The sequence below is a fragment of the Chelmon rostratus genome, chromosome 12 (assembly GCF_017976325.1).
Source record: "Chelmon rostratus isolate fCheRos1 chromosome 12, fCheRos1.pri, whole genome shotgun sequence".
Classification (NCBI taxonomy): domain Eukaryota; kingdom Metazoa; phylum Chordata; class Actinopteri; order Chaetodontiformes; family Chaetodontidae; genus Chelmon; species Chelmon rostratus.
Window position 1 is genome coordinate 13,161,649 of NC_055669.1, and position 22,513 is coordinate 13,184,161.

General features: G+C 42.7%; 1 protein-coding gene across 1 annotated transcript; it reads left to right on the plus strand.

The window, feature by feature from the left end:
• Window positions 1-631: 631 nt before the first annotated feature.
• LOC121614882 (collagen alpha-5(IV) chain-like) lies at window positions 632-22,247 on the plus strand. Its single transcript, XM_041948972.1, has 52 exons — window positions 632-703; window positions 2,480-2,533; window positions 3,900-3,989; window positions 4,195-4,239; window positions 4,449-4,493; window positions 4,591-4,653; window positions 4,832-4,885; window positions 5,040-5,066; window positions 6,869-6,937; window positions 7,092-7,154; window positions 7,253-7,288; window positions 7,696-7,740; window positions 7,866-7,943; window positions 8,689-8,742; window positions 8,908-8,973; window positions 10,181-10,225; window positions 10,318-10,371; window positions 10,456-10,497; window positions 10,680-10,764; window positions 10,932-10,967; window positions 11,134-11,310; window positions 11,459-11,548; window positions 11,829-11,912; window positions 12,052-12,122; window positions 12,215-12,403; window positions 13,129-13,300; window positions 13,424-13,513; window positions 13,631-13,738; window positions 13,890-13,984; window positions 15,246-15,396; window positions 15,525-15,635; window positions 15,807-15,971; window positions 16,095-16,181; window positions 16,293-16,433; window positions 16,717-16,815; window positions 16,913-17,011; window positions 17,162-17,301; window positions 17,458-17,584; window positions 17,681-17,761; window positions 17,935-18,033; window positions 18,233-18,280; window positions 18,586-18,768; window positions 19,092-19,222; window positions 19,434-19,506; window positions 19,798-19,872; window positions 20,096-20,221; window positions 20,484-20,579; window positions 20,832-21,041; window positions 21,149-21,326; window positions 21,519-21,633; window positions 21,717-21,889; window positions 22,169-22,247. Exons 1-52 carry the CDS (start codon window positions 632-634, stop codon window positions 22,245-22,247), a joined length of 4,986 nt encoding a protein of 1,661 aa, XP_041804906.1.
• Window positions 22,248-22,513: the final 266 nt, after the last annotated feature.

A 22,513-nucleotide genomic window follows, 5' to 3' on the forward strand; every position in this document is an offset into this window, starting at 1 on the left:
AGGAATGGGCCACTTGACGTTACATGACAGTAAAGAATAACATCCTTTGAGCTAAAATGTACATGCAATTATATTTAAACAGATAACAATATGCTACTGATAAAGAAAATGTTGGTGCTATCCTCCCACACAGGTCATCACAGCCATGAAAGTTTACACCACATGAAGTCTCGAGGTAACAGTCCATCATTCACATAAAGCAACTTTCAAAACTCACCCAAATTAAGAATCTCGAATTAGTCTTCATGAAGTTTAGAGCATCCCAAGCAGGATAATCTCTGGCAAGGTTCAAACTAATCTCGTGCCTCCGTATCAGTAAAAACCAAACAGACTAACTGCCACTGTTTGGAAGTATTGAGAATAAAAAGAGGAGAAGGAGGATGATTTGGGTTGACCACATGAGTGAGCTCAGACCGCCCCCCTCTTCAGGGTCAAGTTAAACAACATTTCTGGGATGTCCTATCTATCAAGGCACTTGAAACCCAGACGGAGAATCTTAATTTAACTGAAGCCATAACCCATAGTACAGCTGGGGTTGGGTGTAAAGTGAAGGCTGGTTGTTGAGGAGGACAGATATGTTGGTATATGTGCGCACTCCTGAGCATTTGATGTGACTGGAGCAAGAAAAGCCATGGGAAGGCCAGTGTTTGTAGTTCCTCTGATCCTGTTTGCTGTGATGCTGATGGGCACTGGGGCCAAAAATGTAAGATTTTTTTTTTCTTCGCTGACATAATATTTGTACAGTATAAAGATCTGATTTAAGTTAGCCAACAGCACAGACTTACCTGCACAGGTATTGAATTGCAAACTCTGTACTGGCTGTCTGGCTGAATTTGTGCTTGTATTTCATGCTGTAGACACATGGGACGCTTGGTCTTATTTGTTATCATTTCAGGGTCATACTGATACTTGTTATATCTTTAATGGTAGACTGCAGAGACTGGGTTACTTGTTAAATTGTTTATTGGTGAGCGTTGTTCAAGAAAAAAGTGTTTTTATGTCTTTTCCATTTAGTTTGCTTCCACAGCTGTCCTGACTCGGCCTTTTAAGCAATGTATCAGTAACACTGAATTTTTTTCACATAAATCTTAATGCTGTTTAGTATAACTGAAGCTTTCTGTTTTTGTGACTCTGCCAGTCCCCCCATATTTATCCACTAAATCACTGTTTATGGAAGAAAAGCATCTTTTGAACAGTGTGTTTCTCGTGTATTTCCTGTTGTGTATAGTGTTAGCACCATTCATTCTTCACAGCTTCAGCTTTAATATACAACACTGTGGTCTGTTTGTAATTGTTGTGTCTGTGCTTATCTTCAAGCATCTTGTATCCTGAGGAGATGCAGGTTTTTTGCAGGCGCATGCACTTCACTGTATACAGTATTCACTGGGGCTATGTTGGTGGGCCTTTTTATAGAAGATCGTGGAAAAGGGACAGGGCAAATGAGAATGAGTAAAATAAGCAAAGCAGGCACCCAGCGCTAGACAGAAAGGCAAGATATTTTTTTATGCGTTAACATATTTTTCCTGTACAAAATCTTATGGACATCACCAGACTGATCAAGAAATATATAATACAGTTATAAAGCATGTTATTAAGGCTAGAGAGACATCTTCACGCTCTTACAGCCATGGCCATAAGATAAGAATCTCCTACCTTATAAGTCAAAGATAAATATGTCAAATTAATTTTGTGCTTAATTATCATTCATGTGCGCAAGGGAATTGAATTCATTACAGTAAAAAGGCCACTATTAAATGATCCAATTTTAAGGTGTAAGAGAAATGGTATCAGACCCATTGTCAGCATTGCACTGTGGTTTATGGCTTGATCGCCACAAGGCTAATGCGAATAGGAAATGTAATGCATCTGAAGTAACTTTATGTTAACAGATAATGGTTCATTATATCAGTCGCCTGTGGCCTATTGCTGACCTATTGTTTAGCCTACAGACAACCCACTGTGCATCTTACTTTGTTTTATTACTGTAGCTCCAGCTTTTAGTGTGTTAGCCCCAATGAACCTTTTCCTCTGCTGCTGATAAGCAGTAATGTTTACAGCCTTCAATTTAAAGGCCATGGTGTTGAACAGAGACACAGGAGGTGTTAACCCTTGACATCGGATGTTATTTAGGCAAATTGCTGTCATGAATCATCCACAAATCCTCCCAAAGTGAACTCTCTTCACTGTGTGTACAGCAGATTATTGATCAGCACAGTGTTTTTAAAAGTTACACTCGATCATTCAACAATTTACGTCTGTCAAATCACTGCCTTCAGAAACTGTAGCCCAGTGGTTCCCAAGCTGTGAGTCTGATTGAACAAGAAAGAAAACGTGCAAGCGAGGCCAGCAAGATTTAGGTAAAACGACTCCATGACCAAAAGAAGACCACTGCTTTCTAAATGAGTGTGAGATCAAATTGATTTGACCGTGTTTTCCATTCGCAGAATACGTTTTGAGCAAAGTTCCACTTTCTTTTTAGTGCGTGTGCAGCGGAAAATCAAGGTGCCACTGTGAAGGAGTGAAAGGCAGCAGGGTAAGAGGATCATCTATTGTCTGTGTAAAACACATGCAGCTACTATGTGTTATCTAATCTGAGTGACACACTCATGATTTGTTTTTCCTCAGCCATCAAGACACTCTCACTGTAGGCTTTTATTCTTTTACTAGTCAGCCTCAGTGCATCAGTTCAGCACCCATGAATATATGACAGAAGAGGCCTTTTTCGCCGCAGACATGATGACTTGTCACAGTAGGAAAAACACAGGTGTTACTAACACCTTAAGGAGAGCTCAGTTGTATTCAAGTATGAGTCATGAGCCAGCATGCACAATAGCAGGACCCTGAAACTGAAGCAGCTGAGTGGAATTCAGTCTTCATTGATTTTATTGTTTGAACTTGTGCTTTTCCTACTGTGTTAGTCTTGTATTTGTTATTGCCACCGCACAAACACAATTATTCGTTTAACGTCCCTACAGCAGTTCTTACTGATTTTCCTTTCAAAACGCATTTGGCTCCCAGGGGGCACAGCGCCACTGTCAACCCTCGCCATTGCTTTAAAAACACCAGATTGTACAGAAACCTTCACGATCAAAATGCCAGAGTGCTTCAGTTGCAGTTTTCCAGTGGCACACTGGTCAGATCAGGTGCAAAGCCTAAATAGAGCTTAGCTGAAAAAGCATAAGGAGCTTCTTATTAAGTTTGTCTCAACATCCTTCATAGTTATTTCAAGCTTGTTAAGAGAGACCAGCTGTTTCATTTGAAATCAATTTGCAGTGGGCACCAAGCAGAGGGGGCGGAACACATGAAACCTCTTTAGTCTAACACAGTTCAGACTCAGCAATGGTCTGCAAAAATCCTGTTACTGTATGACTGCTGTTTGACTGATGTTTCAGGCTAGGGCGGGAAAGCCAGCAGAGTATGCAAAATGCAACCATAAAGGAACTCATCAAATCAAATAAATGAGCCTGTTTCATGTGTCAAGCTACATTCGAACACATTCATTAAAACCACATCTGATCTTTAGTCAATTTGTTTATTAACCATCAAAGGTTAATTGCTTGAGAAGTAAGTAGTCTTAATTTTCACTTAGTGAGACGTCAGTCTCACTGTGAATGGTGATTGTATATGGGCTTTGGCCTTCACTGGTGTCCTACAGTCGTATGTTATTCAGCAGCAGTCTGTGTCATAATAGTATATGAGTGCACATCAAACATCCAGGAAACTCTGTGAATCCAACTACTACAACTAAAAATTACAAAAGTTTGAAATTACATCTCCAATGTTGTTTATTGACATTTGCTCTCTTTTTCTTTATCTCTCCTTCTTTTCATCTCTCTCTCTCTCACACACACACACACACACACACACACACACACACACACACACACACACACACACAGGGAGACAAAGGTTTTGCAGGAGTTGTAGGTCCCCCAGGGCCGGAGGGCCGTCCAGGACCAGATGGCCATGTTGGACCTACGGGACCAAAGGTAGACTTTGAGCCTGACTCTTGTGGCTCCTTCACTCTTATTCCCAAATCCAGTACTGTTGTCAGAGGGCAACACTGGCTCATATTGTGTGTAGACTGTGATGAATTGCACTTTCTCCTTGTGTACCTTGACAACACTTTTAGTTGTGCTGATACTGCGTCTTACTAGATCACTAAGATTAATTACAGGTTACTGTCTTTGACAGGGCAACACTGGGCCTCCTGGACCTGAGGGGCCAAAAGGCGATCCGGTAACATAACAATCCAAGCTTGTGTCTGTTTGGCTGTTTGCTGGGTGTTTATTTGATGTCTCAGGGTGTGACAATTGAGTTATTCTTGAAAAGGCATATGCATAATATGTGTATAGACATTGTGGCAGACCAGTTATCTACTCATCTACTCAGTATTTCCTGTGTACCTTGAAAAAGAAAGCACACCTGTTCTGTAATTGTCATTACAGGGACCTGAGGGCAAAGAAGGATTTGCTGGGTCTCATGGTTTACCGGTGAGGTGTCATACTCTCTTATACATCGATATTACTCTGTTTACCCTCATCATGTTAATAGATGCCTGTTTTAACTTCTGCTGACATGCTCTCACAGGGTATCCCAGGTTTACAAGGGCCTCCAGGACCCCCAGGGGCTCCAGGCTGCAATGGGACAGATGTAAGAAAATATTACATATTAGCAGTGGTATAGTAGCACGTCTGTCATGTCATAGTTTTTCATCTTATTTGTGTGATTCTCACACAATGGAGCTTTGCACTTAGCTTTTGCACTTTTCCTATTGTCAGACAAGCTTAAACCAGTCTCTGCATATTTTCCACACATTACATACTTTTAGGGAGAAGATGGATATCCTGGTGTTCCTGGACCCAATGGCATTGACGGACTTCCAGTAAGACAGAAAATCAAAATGATTTATTTATGCTAAATTAAATGGTGTTGTTATCAAATACAACAAATACAGCTGACTTACATGTCTTATCAGCTATCAGCTGTTTTGAAGAAATATTTTGGAAATGTGCTTCAGCTTTGTCTTTACTTTACAGGGTCCACCGGGTCTGCCTGGACCTAAGGTAATAAAATATATTCTATGTCACCCAGGGCCAGTTGTTTTGTTTTTAGGAGGGGTGAGACTGCAGAATTGCTTCGCACTTGCTGCCTTTTAAGAAGTTTATTAGAAGGATCCTGATGCACCAAGTAAAAAAAAAACAACATGACACTGCACTAGCAGCTGCCCTCTCTGCCTCCCCGAGCTCCCAGAGCTCATTTTGCACCTCGTCCATGTGAGACCAATAACTTCTTTAAAGACTTTCTTTGTTTTTCCTTCGATCAAGTCTGTCCTTCCTCTTTTCTTTTTTGTAACAAGAAACGTGTTAATGCTCAAAGCTAATTTTCTCCACAAAAACATTTAAATTATTTATTTGCATTCACAAGAATGCTGGCATTCGGTATTACTAGAGTATACATTATAGACCTACTATATGAGAAAATAATTTCTTCTGGACATCATTGTGGTTGCAATCATGATGATTTTATGCTGCAGGCTTTGCCCTCAGGTGTTTATCTGTGGACTCTGTAGGCCCCATCATCTTTGTGTATCTGTGGACTTACAATTTGCATGCACTACATTTCATGTGATGGTGGCAAAAACACAAGGGCGCCAAACGACAGCACTCTTCCAGCTTTTCAGCTTTGACTATGACCACCACTGGGTGACTTACCCAGCTGGGACAGAATGGCAACAATGATGAGTCATTTAACCAAATGCTAGCAATGGCCCCACAGCTGACAACCTGCCATCTATTAGAGGTCTTCCAGTAGTGGTGACATGGTGGATGGGCAGTCTGTTTCAGCTGCGCAACCACCCCTGGTACTTGAAAAATAAAGAAAACAACAGACATGACACTATATACATAGACAGAAACCTCTCTAAATCTTTATTCTAGAGAAACTAGATTCATCTGGTTTACCATGATAGACCTGAGGGGCACTTTCTGTGATATTTCTGTAGTGAAAGTCCTCCATGTGCCAACCACATATGCAAGCACATGTTCTCCCTGTAAATTAGTCTTGCCGAAATATCTTCCACAGTTGTGCTTCCCAGGCACAAGACCTACTTCAGTTTTTCCTGCCATAGAGTAGCATACAAGTACAGCAAGTTATTGTTTGGTTGCTGTATAATCCCCACACCTTTATGCTGTGTGGACACAGCATTCAAACTGCTGTTTTATCTGGACGACATTATTCTCATGACAGATTTTACACTTTATTCACATGGCCAGGTGTCAGACACAATTAGGGTTCAGTCTGAACTGGAAGAACACTGTTGGAGTAAAGTCCTGCCCATGAGCCCTTGCAGAATAAATACTTGAGGGAAGGGAGAATCCAGAGACACCTTCATGAGCGTACGCATGATGAGGCCAGCAGTTGCAGTGTGGACTCCAAATGAGAGGCAGGGCTCAGATATTCACTGGCAACATGCTTGGGTCTCTCATCAGGCCAGTTCTCAACACTTCGAGACTTACGAGTGTTAGATATTACGGAGTTTACGTCATTTACACTTCTAATGCTGTGTTGTCATGTCTGTGTCATGGCAGTGGATACTTTTAACTAGCTTGGCCCTATAAGCCTTTTGAAACCCCTTGGAAGGTGAAGCCAATGTAAATAGTTTATTATAGAACGATATCACAACGTATGTCCCAAAGAGCTGCACATAAAATAAAACAATTAAAACAGTAGCAAAATATAATTAAAATAATATAAGTGTACAAACGTGATTAATTACATACACAATATTATAAACAGAATATCCAAAAAATATAAAGATATATAGAAAAATTAGGTATTTTGACTACATGTACTTTGTATTTCACAGGGTGAATCCCAGATATTTGTGCATCCATTACCAGGCCCACCTGGACCACCCGGAAGGGACGGACAGCCGGTAACTATTAAGATTGCACTATAAATAACACAGTTTGCACAGTATTTTCCAGACACTTTCCATAAAGTAAAGATATAAAAACTAGTACTAGATTAAGATTTCTTTCTGTATTTAAGTGTATTTTCATGAAGAGCAAACTTCCCTTGTATTTCAGGGATATCCAGGTTTACCTGGAGAGCAAGGGCAACCAGGGGACGTTGGACCATGGGGCTCTGTCGTGAGTAAAGCTGTTTGGATGCTTTGCATAGAGTACATGTAACACTCTGGAAAAGTTAATATGTGATACTTAATATAACTGTCCGCATTTATGAACAGGGGTTTCCTGGTCGATCAGGGGCTCCAGGAGAGAAGGTAATGCTAACGAATGTATCTTTTGGATATGCATGCTTGTGCTGTGAATATTTACTAGGTGTCTAAGGAGCACAGTGTAGAACCACAGCTGCAGTTTTTTTGGTTTTGGCCTGGTTCTCTAATTAGCGTAGTTGGCAGTATTCATACTACCTGGGAAAAATTCTGACTCGTTGCTGCTGGTTTGCCACAGTGCCTGGTCTCTGGAAGGGCAGCATTTTGGAATGCAGCGTGAACATCTGCATGTGATACAGTCTGCCGGTTTCCTTCAAAACTTCTCTCAGACAGGTGGTGATAGGATGTAGTTTATTAAAGGAGGGACATGGCAGTCTGTTGGAATTGGCAGCAACGAGGCACAGAGATCAAGTTATTCATGAAAACAAGTTATGAATGCTTTCCCATCTTTACAGGGTCAAGAAGGCACAGGTGGTGTCCCAGGACCACGTGGGCCAAAGGTAATTTCTTTTTTAAATACACCTTTACAGCCAGTTAACAAGGTTATATTTAATTATAGTGTTTAATATCTGTGTGAATTATGTCTTATTTATGTTTGAGGATGATCCCAATTTGTTTGATGTAGGGGAGATCAGGACCACGAGGCCCACCAGGGCCACCGGGTCGGATTCGGCAGTTTTTGACTGAGAGTCTTGTACTAAAGGTACAGTAAGAGACTGAGGTTAAATCACTGTAGCAATTATATATTTTTATTGTGGTGTTTCCTGTATGAATGGGAGTGGTAATGCAATATCATGGCTGCACTGAAGCAATCAAAGCTTTGCTTTGCAACTGCCCTCAATGACGCTGCCTATAAAGTCTATTTGAGACATAGCCAGTGCACAGGAGGCAACACCGTATTTGGATTTTCACAAGAATCAGAATTGAACATAAGCCCAAAGGTGTGACACTTCTCAAGCTGCAACACTTTCCGAATTCTTCAGTGGCTAATTGAACAGCAGGCTTTCACACAACCGCCACTCAGTCAAGGTTCATAACACTTGCCAAACAAAAATGCTAATTTCCCTTATTAAGCGGAGGAAGTAAAAGGAAGAAAAGGAACAGTTGATATGAAGGCTGTTGACAAGTGACCTAAAAGTGGTGTTAGAGAAAAGCCCCATCAAGTGTCTGAAATGGAAAGACTGTCAGAAACATCAAGGAGCTCTGTAATTTTCACCTGTTCATGTTTGATGTTAGATGCCTCTTGTGCAGAACTGTGAAATATGGCACTAGATAAAAGGTCACAAGGTCACCAGAAATATGAGGGTTCATCCTCTTATGACGATGAATGTCCCGAACAGATTTTATGTCAAATTGACCTGTAATTATGAAAATATCTCAGTCTAGTTGGCACCAAAACGTTGGCCAGACACTAATGAACCATAACCTGAAGTTTATTTCTTATTCAGGGTGGAAAAGGAGACCCAGGAGATCTAGGATTAAAAGGCTGCACGGGTGAACCAGTACGTTTCTTTTTTAAAATTCACACATGAAACTTTCTAACTGGCACATTTTATCAATGCCTTCTTTGATATTTTTAAATCTCCAAAACTCCTCCCTGCATTTGTTCTGCCTTGGTGTGTTGTGTGTTTGTCATTATCTCCTTCCTTATTTCAATCTGTTCTCAGGGAGAACCTGGTTATGGATATTACATCAAAGGAGCGAAGGGAGACAAAGGACAGGAAGGTCCAGAAGTAAGATACTACATACCGTTTAATCCATTCACCCTCACCTTTAATCTTGACTCTTGTCACGTTTCTTTCTCCCTCCAAACAGAGATGTTTCACTACTTCACCTTTACCTTTGCATCGATGGCCATAAGAGAAGTAGCTCAATAAAAAGGATGATCAGCAGAGGGCAGCAATGCAGTATTATAGTCAATGTGATTCACCATTAAACAGGAAGAGAAAAGTAAGGAAAAGAAAAGAAAAGAATGTCTTTAGTTGTTTGGCCCTCTGTCAGTTAAACTTAATGAGCACCTCCTGGAGGACAGACAGCAGGGCAGGGAGGTACTCAGACAGCTGCAGGTTTTCACCAATCGTGTTAGCTTATGCTTTCTTATGCACTATAAGGTGTGTGTGTGTGTTGAGATGTATGGCTTTGATTTTTTTTGTACTTTTTAATACCATTTGAAAGGCTTTGTGAATATAATTAGTCGGTTATTTCATCTCAGGCTACTGTTTGGGCATGTGTTCTTTTTATATGAGTATTACTGTGATGATTGGTTTTGATGCTATTCCCTGAATCCGAGGCAGTTATCTAGTATGTGAGACAATAAAAGTAAACTTAACCATATCAATCTGCAGCATATATGCACATAGTCATCATGATTAAGGTACGAGAAAATAGCTTCAGTTCAAGTTTAGGGGTCACAGTATTGCAACTACCCCTTGTAGCTGCCTTTTTGAAGACCGCCAAAAGAGCTACAATAACAGCTTCACTGATGTGGTCTGATTCTGCATTTAGGTGGACACAGCTTTGCAATTCCATGCAAATTTTTACAATGGTGAAAACACCTCAGTCTGACTTCATTGGATCTGAATGTGTCTGATATTTTGGGGGGAATTAAAGCATCAAAGCCACTAAACATGACTGAGAATTGACCGAAACTCATCATGTGGATAGTTAGAGTTTTCATTTAACATAATGACATCAAGGTCATCTCAACTTTTTTTTGAAGGCTTGTCATGTACACTTGAACTGAGATACTGCTTTTGAGGGGCCCCTGCTAATCACAACTATCCATATATAATGAAAGAGGAGCCTCCCCTCAATTACCAACTATTGATTGTTTTTATAAAGCTGCCATGTAATCCCAACCATAAAGACATTTGAGTGATAAAATAAATGAAGGGATGCCTGAGGCCATTGGTAAACTATTTTCATTTCATTTCCTTTCAGGGAAAGCCAGGGAAGGATGGTGATCCTGGACAATCTGCATTTAGGGTACCATTCTACTATGCTATGAGTGTGTATGTGGTGTGCAGAGTCATAATGTTATTACATGTGGCCTTTGAATATAATATCGTTTTCTTTAGGGAAGGCCTGGCCCCAGAGGTGATCCAGGATATTCAGGGACGCCAGGAGGGCCGGTCAGTGATTTGTTAGTGCCACAGACAACAGTCTTTTGCTTTGCTTTGTATCATCATTCATTGATTGTATACTCTAACATTTAGGGTGAAAAGGGAAACAGAGGTCCACCTGGTCCACCTGGAGATGTGAGTTTGTTCTTTCATTTTCTCCTGTTTTGTCCTTTTTTTTTTTTTTTTTTTTTTTTTTTTTTTTGTGTTTTTTGGTATTTTGATGCCAGTATTTCCAGTACAGACGGTACAAGTGAATCCACCTGTTTGACCATGATTTCACAATGTTGCTCCCTCACCCACTGTGGTTTTGTTTACAGATAATAGAGCATGTGACTGAACCCCTCAAAGGATACCATGGAGACACTGGTCCCCCAGGCCAACCTGGGCTTCCTGGGCGTCGGGGTAGGTGAACATAGTGTTGTGTAGTAAGCGGACTGACACATAATGAGATGAACAACAAAGGATAGTCAGTGTCTGCCACGATAGCAATGGTGGTTATAACTCCATGATGTAATGTTTGCTTTCCTGCAGCTCATATAGAAATAACACAAGTTCCAATTTCTCCTCAGGTGTTGTGGGGATTCCTGGACCTGATGGACCTCCAGGTGTGCAGTGAAGAGGCTATTCTCATCCCCTCTCTCCCTCTATCATACTATCTACCAATCAAGTGGTTTTTCAAATTAAGTTGCATGTAAAGGGTACAGTGTCAAGAGGGATGACATGGATTTCCCTGGATATGTTGCTCACAGTCTCCTACTTCATATTATACAGGCCAGTTATCTGGGAATTATGTGCCAGGCCCACGTGGTCCCACTGGCTATCCAGGACCTAAAGGGGACCCTGGAGAGCCGGGGAATGTGCATACTGGACTCCCAGGTCCTGAAGGCGATGATGGTGATCTGGGGCCCCCAGGGGATCCAGGCCCACCTGGACCTCCTGAAGACAGAAGTGTGTAAAAGTGTCTTCCTTCTAAAAACAATTTCATCCAAGTGCTACAACTAATTCTACAACATTTTTTAGTACTGGCATTGCTTCTGCTTTTGTGGCAATATTGGGAAACCATAACCAGTGGATTTGTTGTTGATATTGCTTGTAGCTGGCAAGGTTACCAAGGGTCTCCCAGGAATGAAGGGGCTGAGGGGGCCACCTGGACCTATGGGACATGATGGGGTGTTTGGAATGAAAGGTGGGAAGCTAAGTGTTATTCATTAATTGTTAATATTTGATTAGTTTCACATTGGTTTGATATCTCTCCTGACCTCCTAATTCACATTCATTGATGCTAGTAGACTATTCCGTGAAGTTCATGGTGCCCTTTAATATCCTGTCAATATGTTATCAACCTTTTTCATCATTATAGCAGTCTGGACTACAGAGACGAAGAAGTTAGGATAAAGTTAGGGAAATAAAGTACTTCGTATTGAATATGGGATACACAAATATTCCTATGCTTATGTTCTGTACAGGAGAGAAGGGGGAGCTCTGTTTTGATTGTTTCGAATCAGGACCCCCAGGACCACCGGGTCCCCGTGGTGCACCTGGCAACCCTGGTAAAACAGTTGCATGAAAACACACAGACTGCACCAACGCTGTTCTACTACTACATTTAAATACAGTTTTACTGGAAATACTGGAGAGTACAAATTGTTTAAAACTGCAATTGACATTCTATATGTTTCTGTCACTCAGGCTACACTCCAGGACCAGGTGCCAAAGGTGATCCAGGTTTCCCAGGACCTAGAGGCTTACCTGGAAGACCAGTAAGACAGCATGACTTTGGGGTTGTTATCGTTGTTGTTTTTTTCCCCCACAAATACTTGGAAACAATCATTTCATCAATTCTTCTCTGAAGGGTCCTACTGGTGAAACGGGATATCGAGGACCTCCTGGGCGAAAAGGAGAGTCATCCTCCTACAACATCCCTGGAATAAAGGGAGAGAAAGGAGACCCAGGACAGCCTGGCAGGCCTGGTCCAGGTGGCCTCCCTGGGACTCCTGGGCGCCCAGGTCGCAAAGGCAATCAAGGGTCTCCAGGGGATTCGGTAAGAAGTTTTTGACAGACTTGAGTATTTTATCAGCTTGGACTGTGCTCTCCTGGCATTCCGAGGAATTTGCCAATATTCCCCATCTCTATCTCCACCCAGTTCTCCAATGTTCACCGTCAACTCTACTCGCCAAACAGACAGGCGGCGCTTTCTGGCAGAAAGAAGTTTCTCCCACCTGCCATATACATACTTGAATTACCTCACCTTATCTTGCTAACACTTTACTAGCAAGTTCTGAGGACACACTTGATCATGACCTGCTTTCTTTGTGAACAACCCCAAAGTCATGTGAAGTTTTCTGTCAAAATAACAGTAATGAATTAATCGAATTTTAGCAGAAATTTCTAAGCAGTTCTCTGGCAAATGGCTCCTGCAGTCCAGAGTTTTTCTCTGTCTTGGATTTTCAAATCCTTTGGTAAAAGATGAAGACTCAACATTTCTCCATTTGCAACTTTGCAACCAAAAATAGAGCACGTCTCTGCCATCATCTGAATTCCTGTTTGTGAGATTGTCGTTGGCCCACTGCAGTTCCAAGGTGGAAATGCTCAGCCATCGCATTGACTGTATATTTCTCTCATGATATGTCTTTTAGCACATAAAATACACCATATGAACTTGTAAACAAGGTTAAAAACTGAAATTCTTAGCCGTGTACAATAGCCCATCCAACAGAATAAGCTATTTTAGTGATTGATGGAACACATTTTTCATCCACTCTCTAGTATCCTTCCATTGGTGCAGTGGGAGACCGAGGTTTCCCGGGTCCACCAGGGCCTTTAGGCAGACCTGGACCGGATGGCTACACTGGGCCAGTAGGATATGGGCCTGCTGGATTTCCAGGGAGTAAGGGAGATGTTGGGGTACCTGGCCTGCCAGGACAGCCTGGAATTCCTGGTAAAGCAACACACTGACTGATATAAAATTTGACAAAGACATTTGTCCATTAACACACAAGTAGTCAAACAGAAAGAATGATGGCCATGGTTTATCCTTTCTTCCCTGTCTATGCATTGGTAGGCCAGAAAGGGGAACCCGGCCACATCCACAGCAAAGGACTTCCTGGTCCACGTGGCCTTAAAGGCCTCCCTGGCTCACCCGGAAGCCCAGGTAAGCAGAGCTGCATGATTGATGATTGAGTAATAGATATATAAATGGATGGATGGTCTTGCATTACCATCCAATGGATGATGGAAGCATCTCTCATACTCACCAACAAATATGCAGGTTATCCTGGAACATCAGGTAACCCGGGAACACCAGGTGGACCAGGACAGAAGGGAGAGAGAGGTGATGTGTCGGTTCCTGGAAGGCCTGGTCTCCCAGGACGGAAAGGTGGGCTGCTGAGTTCAAGCTTACTTACAGTTCCATCTTACAGTATAAATTACATTGGATGTTTTTGACACCTCCTTTAAGAGAATGGGGAACAGCTGAGAGTATAAATAATGTATCACTGTATCAATGTGTGTGTCTGTGTGCCGTTCAGGTGACAAGGGCCAGCCAGGTCTACCAGGCTTTCCAGGAAGGGGTTTGCCTGGAAAGCAGGGTCCACCAGGCACTCCTGGTCCTTCAGGACCGAAGGTTAGAGACACAATTAAAAATCTTCTATATACATAGTCTTCTATACAGTCACATATATCTAGATATAATACTTTATAGGCCATTATGTGAAATAAAGCTAAATGAATCCAGTTTGGACTCTAGTGTTCACACTGTGCAGATGAAGTTCAAAAACAGAAGTCATATTAAAGCTTTCCTGAAATGGCATCATTACTGTCTGAGTGGGATGTAATTTCTGTTGGGGTGGGAGATTAGACAGAAAGGAATCAGTTTTAAAGGAATAAATCAACATTTTAGTAAAATGCTTTTTTCTTTCTTGCCACTAGTTAGATACAGTCACCTCAGCCAGTCAGCTTAGAAATTCAAAATTGCAAAACAAGTACCCTGGCTTTTTCCAAGAAATATAGACCACCAACACATAGCAGGCTAGCTTTGTTCTAAGATAAGATGGCTGTAGCATCAAATTCATCCTACAGACATTTTAGCTGTGTTATTTTTTTCATCCAGCTCTTCTGAAGAAAGCAAACACGCTTATTTCCCAAGATATCAAACTGATCCTGTTAAATGTAACCTAATGGGATAAAAGCAGTTTGGTTAAAGGGGACAAGCAGAAAAGTGAGGCTAGCAATGACTTTATTGCTTGTACCTTTTATTTACTACCCCAATTCCAAAAAAGGTAGGACACTGTGTAAAACACTGTGTTTTTGACATATACTTATTTGAAAATAGTCCAAAGACAATGTATTTAATGTATCACCTCATCAACATTGATTTTTGTTTCAAACAAGTTGGGAGCAGCAAAAGACTGGGAAGGTTGTGGAACTCTCCAAAAACACCTGTTTGGAACATTCCACAGGTAAACAGGTTCATTGGTGACAGGTGATAGTATCGAAAGGCTCAGTCTTTCACAAGAGAGGATGGAGCGAGGTTCACCACTTTGTGAAATGCGTGACTGCATAGAGGATATCACTACATGGGCTCAGGGACACTTTGTAAACCTGCTGGTGGTAAACGCTGTTTGCCTGCAATAATTTGTGTATACATATAATAAAAGTCACCTTTGAAAGGATGTTAAGGAATCATCTGCAGGAACAGTCAGCTGTTCCAGTGCAGCAGACAGCTCCCACTGACCTCTATGCACATATTAGGATTAGTGTTTCACTGTTAAGTAAAAATACTGTATATAATAGATGAACAGCATAGCACTCGCACAGGACAGCAAGCACACTGAAATGTGTTTGTATGAATAAAAGATAATGTGCTGTACATTTGCGATTGTCAGGGTGATGGTGGCCCTGGATACACTGGACCCCCAGGCCCCCCAGGGCGTCCAGGAGAGGAGGGAGCTCAGGGAACTGTAGGAGATCCAGGGATCCCTGGCCTACCTGGGAACCCTGGACAAATTGGCAATCCTGGTTTTCCAGGACAAAAAGGTACAGTCCTCATTAATCAAATATGAAACAGTATCCTGCACATACACAGAGAGACACAATAAGATAATGATGTCATGAATACATGCTCATACAAATACATTTACTTCTTTATTCTATTTTACATATAGGAAATAAAGGTTCTGTAGGCCCCCCAGGACTACCTGGCCACAAAGATGAATGTAAAGGTTTACCTGGACCATGGGGACCACCAGGACCAGATGGTTCTCCAGGACATCCAGGTCAGTGTTTATGGAAGTCACTTGATGAACTTTACGGTGAACTCCAGAGGGACAAGGCATGTGAAAGATAAAAGAGGTTGAAATGTCGATTATTATCTGTCCTGTTACTTTTTCAATCTTCTCAGTTTCCTACCTTCATTTTGTACTGTCTCTCTACCTTCCCTCTCCCAGGACCTAATGGCTCACCTGGTGAGAAAGGAACTGCAGGTTTGCCAGGGTTTGGTCGTCCTGGCCCCCCGGGTGAGCCAGGTCACATTGGGCCATCAGTACCAGGTACACGTGGGGCTCCCGGACAAAAAGGGATCCAGGGACAAAGCGGCCGCCCCGGTCAACCAGGTATGGCTTTGTTACAGCATCATCTCCAATCAAAGACCAGTCCAATACATGCTGTGTAATTGTATTTACAGACTTGTGTAGATTTAGAGATTGCCTTTAAAAGTTCCGCTTGGTCTTCTTTAGGACTGAGAGGGGATCCTGGACCAGATGGGCTGGCAGGATATGGACCAGAGGGATTGCCTGGAATTATAGGACCGCCAGGCCAAATAGGTAACACACAATTTCAAACACACATGCTTCCTGTTCCTGATTCATTGTAGCTGTATGCTGCATGTGGGTCACAGTTATGATTGAGTTATTGTTCCCCCTTACCTTTTGCAGGTGAACCCGGCCGTGATGGAGCCAGAGGTCCCCCGGGTTCCCCGGGCATGAATGGGGAGCCAGGTCCCAGGGGTCCTCCAGGCCCTAGGCCACCACCAACATTAAGCATTATTGGGCCCCCAGGGAATCCTGGACAACCGGGTAAGCTTTACAGTAAACTCTTCCCATAAAACATCCACATTCACAAGATAGAACTGAGATGTTCTGAGTTTTTTTTTTTTCAATGATGAAATAAAGTAATTCAGTCTTTTTCGCTGCTGTTTTTTTTTAAACTCCACTTTAGATTTTGGCAGTAGAGGAAATATTCTATTGCCAGAGTGCATGTGAGGCCATATAATACCGTCTTTGCAAGTCTCACTGTTATACTGTATACTATAGCCTATGAGATGGTGATGATATTCTAACTCCTTGTGTACTTTGTCAGGTTACCCTGGTTTACCTGGTCCCGATGGAGATATTGGAAGTATTGGACCTAAAGGGTGGGGAGGAGGAGAGGGAGCACGTGGGCCCCATGGACAAAGAGGTTTGAAATACATGCATTAGTATCTTGGTTAACCAAACCAATCAGGCTCACCATTTTGGAAACTATATGTCTGTGGTGTGTGTTTTTCTGTGTCCAGGTGCCCCAGGTGATCCAGGTTTTGATGGAGCAGGCAACTCAGAAGGAAATCGAGGGCCTGCTGGACCCCCTGGAGACACAGGAGTCACAGGGCCTCCAGGTAAGTCTTAAACTTTGCTTCAAAGGCCATATACACATTTTGCTTTTAAACAAATCCACAAGTTTAACACAAATTAAATTAAATGATGCAGCTGTAAGGTCTGTTTTCATTTATCCTATGTGAAATAATTGTTCTGTTTAACTCTTACAGGCCCAAAGGGAATAAAAGGAAACAGAGGAATCCCCGGAGGGTCAGGTCCAGATGGTGCACCAGGTTCACCTGGTTACAAAGGAGCTACAGGGGAGCCAAACTACTATGGATATGGACCTCCTGGACCAGTTGGACAAAAGGTTCTGCTGACTGATTTAAAGTTTTGTGTCTTTGTAACAGATGCAGCAGAGCAGACTCTAAGCTAGCAAAATACAAAAATGTTAATAGATGTGTCAATTATAAATAATGGTGATTTCTCTCCCTTTTTTCCTCTTTATTCTTCTTCCTGTGATCAGGGTGAACCAGGATTGGCCAATACTGATGTGATGATGGGTCAGAAAGGTGAACCTGGTTCTTTTGGACCTGTAGGTGTACCAGGATACCATGGAGCCAAAGGAAACACAGGACCTGATGGACAAAATGGTCACTATCACTGGTTGCCAAAATAAAGCAGTTTATGACTGGTTGTGCTTTTTGCTCGCTCTCTGTTAACATCCTCACACGACGCTGCTATTCCAGGTTCACCAGGCTATCAAGGACCTAAAGGTTCAGATGGGCCTGCAGGAAGCAAAGGACGCCCAGGACCTAACGGACCACCAGGCAAGACAAGTCCTTTGAAATGCTTGTTTTTTGTATCTTCATATATATAAGGATACCTTGAATTTAACGGATTTTAAAAGTGCAACCCACTGTGTAACCGTTACTGTTGAATGGTTTTTATTTATGACGTTAAGTTTAACCTTAGCCTTACTTCTTTCATATCTGTTTCCCAGGTAACCCAGGTCCAGTGGGTGTCGGTGGTCATCCCGGTCCAAAAGGTATCATGGGCCGTGATGGGATCCCTGGACCACCAGGCCAAAAAGGAGAGACTGGTAAGAGCAATCCTGCATGAAGAGCTCTGAATGGCTCTATGAGCTTGTGGCCGTGTATTTAGAGAAGTATTCTTAGCATGTCTTTTTCTTCTGCCCGGACAACCGGCCTGTTGAACATTTGCCTCTTTAATATCTAACAGTACCCTCAAAGTCACAGCTGCAGCCAGAACTTATCTATCGTGCCATCTCTCCTCTGCAGTCATGATAGGAGGGACGCCTGGCATGCGTGGCAGCACAGGTCAACCAGGTGAGTCTCAGGTAAATGACATCATCCTTTTCACTTGTGTCTTTTGCCTTTCTCTCTATATTTTCATATATTTTGGAGTTGTTGTTTTTTTGTTTTGTTTTTCTGTAATTGTTTTGGCCCCCAAAGACATCTGTCGTGCCTTTGAAAGTTATGTGTGTTTAGTGAAATGAATTGTCACTCTTGGAGAGAATAAATACAGAGACAATGAGGTAGCGATCCACTGTTCAGAAGGATACTGATGAATGGAAACTGTCTAAGTCTTTTCTTATGACATCAGTAAACATCTATGTATTTCTGTATTGTAGGTCCCATCGGGAACCCTGGTCCCCCTGGCTTCCCTGCTCCAGGGGGTCCTGGGTTGATAGGAGACAAAGGAGCTTCAGGTCAACCTGGGGTCCCTGGTCCGAGAGGACTACCAGGAAGAGAAGGGCCTTGTATTCCTGGGCCAAAAGGAGACCGTGGCCATCCTGGCAATCCTGGTTGGATAGGTGAGGGTGTGCTGCTGGAGCTCTTAAGGGTCTCACATGCCCTTTTGTAAAAGTGGAACTAAATCAGACCACAATCTCAGGACTCAGTAGCTCATTACACATGATAGAACACTGCAGGATATAACCTGATGTTGTGGTGTAGTTGTTTTCTGCATAATGCGCAAACACGGATACTTTTGAAGGTGTTTTACATCCAAAAGATATTTTGACATGTTGTTCCCTAATTTCCTTTGCTCTGTTCTCAGTGGCCACTTTTGTACTTTCATTGTATTAAAATGACTCTCGGTGATCATCAACCTCTGTCCCCTCTGCTGTATATGAAGGCGGTCCCGGGTTGCCTGGCCCTCCAGGTCCCACAGTGGCTACGCTAAAAGGAGACACAGGGAACCCAGGTTTTACAGGAAGCCCAGGCTATAGTGGACCCCCAGGAGATACAGGTCCTCAAGGACCACCTGTAAGTGACCCCAACAAGTATTTTATAACTTGACAAATGCCTGACATAAAGAAAGATTCAACTCTGACGTTTTGCATTCATATTTGTATTTAACAACAAAAGTGCAAGTGTGACACAGTTACATCACAACTGAACCGCTATTGCAGTCTTCATAATCTCACTACTTACAAGTCTAATCTTTGACCTTTCATTGTTTCATTTTCCTGCCCAGGGTGTAAGAGGCAGACCTGGAGGCCTGGGACCAAGAGGTGATTCTGGTCCTCCTGGAGTCCAAGGGCCCTATGGTAATCTATCATTTCAAGTTAAACCTGTGGATTAGGTTTTCTATTTGAATTCTTTTCCCAGGCAAATTCAGATCTGTCACCACAGAGGAGTAATGGTCCACAATTGATTTATGTTCCCACAACCAAGATGAAATACCAGTGGGACAGAAAATGAAGTAGACAGAGAAAAATAAGATCTATGAGGATTCATTTCACTTTTCTTCCGTGATGCTCGTTAAGATGATATTTGTGCTGTTATGTTTGAGGACAGGCTAGTTTCCTCACACCCTTTTTATGACCTGTGTGTTTTAGGTGAGAAGGGAGACCCTGGCTACATCCCAGGTCAGCCTGGTCCACCTGGGGTTAAAGGTTTTCCTGGACGACCTGGTGCGGCTAAGTCTTTCTACTGTTCACAATAACCAGGACTAACCATGAGTCCTGTTAATACCTTCCAAACTCAGTCAATCAGTTATAATGGTATATCTCACCTGTCAATTAGCACTCTGCTGACATTTAACAAATTCTAGACATTCCAGGAGGTCCGCCATGGATCATAGGTTTTATATATTTTGGGAAATAGCGTTCTAATTGCGCCCTACCATCCCTACAGGCTTCAAAGGTGAACCAGGAATTGGCAGGGTGATAAGTGAACGAGGGCCTCCCGGCTTACCCGGTCCCACTGGCAATCGAGGATCCCCGGGAAGCGCTGGACCATCAGGACCACCAGGCCATATAGGTCCAGGATTTTAAGATGCGTTAATATGATTTAGTTCCAGTCACTCATGCTCTTCAAAGACAAGGATACAGCACCAAACAGTCTGACACCATGCCATCAACAAATAAACTGATATTCACTCTTATAGATGTGAAGTATAATGTCTCTTTGCTAATCTGGCTATTAAGCTGTGAGTTGTGTGACGTACAGTATTTGTGAATTACGACACTTCCACCACACTGGCTTTCTTTGCACTATGTGACCCTGACTCTTTCTGTTTCAGGCCAGCCAGGCGTCAAAGGACAGCGTGGACCCATCCAAGTCGGCCCGCCTGGATTTACTGGCCGCAAAGGAGACAAAGGAAGAGCAGGACTACCAGGTGTGTGTGTGTATGTGTGCTCGTGTGTGTAGATGTGGGTACCAGCTTGATATGTTAGGATGATCTTTCTATGTGCCCACGCTTCATGGGGTGTATGGTTGGTGCATTAGCAAAACACTCGAGAGAACTGGGTTCACGCAAGGGAGGGATTTAGAGGGATAACGTGGACCTTGTGTTACACCCTCCTTGTCCTTATCAACCAAAAGATGATGTTACTTCATTGTACAGCTTCTTGATGTGTTTCCTCTGCAGGTCCAGACGGCAGACTCGGGGTCCCAGGTCAGAAGGGTCCTCCAGGGTTGCCAGGCAAAACTGGTCCTCATCTTGCTGACACTTTCTTGATAGCTAGACACAGTCAGAGCGTCCGTGTCCCTGACTGCCCTCATGGCACCAGCCTCATCTACTCTGGTTACTCCTTCCTCTTCATCAACGGAAATGAGAGAGCTCATGGTCAGGACCTCGGTGAGAGCACGGAAACCATCACGAACAGAAACACTGCAAAGATTCTAATAAAAACTTGTCTTTGCTCGAGTCATGAGACTGTTTTGACACTTCAAACTGTCTGTTAGGCACCATGGGAAGCTGTCTCCCTCGTTTCTCCACCATGCCCTTCCTCTTCTGTGACACCGAAAGAAACTGCCGCTATGCTTCTCGTAACGACTACTCATACTGGCTTTCCACTGACAAGCTGATGCCTGCCGACATGGTTGCCATCACAGGGGACAACCTGGCATCCTACATCAGCAGGTTCAAACATACAAATACTCAGTGTCATACATATTGTTGTTTAGTTTGAAAACAAATACACAATACACACATTTTCTGTTCTTTAAAATAGAAATTTGCTTGATTTTCATTTGCTGAAAATGATTTCTTGCTATTTACCATGACCTGGTTAGACAATACTAACAAGGGTTTCTGTGTGCATGTGCGGTTTAGGTGCTCAGTGTGTGAAACCACTTCCAATGTTATAGCCATCCACAGCCAGACAACTCTAATACCTGAATGTCCTCGAGGCTGGGAGTCCCTTTGGAGCGGATACTCATTTGTCATGGTAAAGGTCTTCTCTCACCTGGATCTGCTCACATGCCATTTTCCATGTAATTCTCCTTCTCCTTTGACTTTCATCCATTCTAGCAAACTGGTGCTGGTGCAGAGGGCTCCTCCCAGCCCCTGGTCTCTCCTGGTTCATGTCTGGAAAGCTTCCGCCAAGTGCCCTTCATTGAGTGTCACGGCAGGGGAACATGTAACTACTACCCTGATTCCTACAGCTACTGGCTGGCCTCCCTAGACCCCAACAACATGTTCAGGTAAACTGTTCTCCTCTGTGTGAGCAGTCATAGATGCATGTCACAGGAACTGCCTCCCTTTGTTTAATTCACATCATTGACAGGGTTTTGTGTGTCATGATGACATAAGCAGCTGCTAATTGTAGAAGGTGAAGTTTTTTTTATTAAAAATGTCCGACAAAGCACATGTTTTTTTGTGATTTGGTAATTTCTAATCTTACCATGTTCCAAAAATCTACTCAGGATTTATGATTACATTTCTAACACTGTTTTTATGCATGTGTTGTGTTCTCTCTACAGTAAAACTGTTTCTCAGACGGTGAAGGGACCGTCTCTGCAGAGGGTCATCAGTCGCTGTCGAGCCTGCAGGAAAGTGTAACTCAGCCCGGATGACAGACGTGCCGACACTTTCTAACATGAAGCGTTTCCCTTTTCAGCCTCATTTCAAGTATGCAAATATGAGAAATGTGAGATAACAGTCCTGTTGAGCTGGTGCTTTCATGTTACACATCTGTGTTTATGAGTCCTAGCCCTCAATAAAGCACACTTCACATTTGAAACACATTTCAACCAGACTGCCAATCATCTTTAATGGCAGTTTGTGTATAAGCTCTGATGATTATGTGTATTGAGATTAATGAAACA

Excerpts from the sequence above, each read along its gene's own strand:
- LOC121614882 (XM_041948972.1), top strand. The coding sequence starts at position 632 with ATGGGAAGGCCAGTGTTTGTAGTTCCTCTGATCCTGTTTGCTGTGATG. Across the intron at positions 10,372-10,455 it reads CAGGGACGCCAGGAGGGCCG|GGTGAAAAGGGAAACAGAGG; the intron begins GTCAGTGATTTG and ends TCTAACATTTAG. Across the intron at positions 10,968-11,133 it reads TGGACCTGATGGACCTCCAG|GCCAGTTATCTGGGAATTAT; the intron begins GTGTGCAGTGAA and ends CATATTATACAG.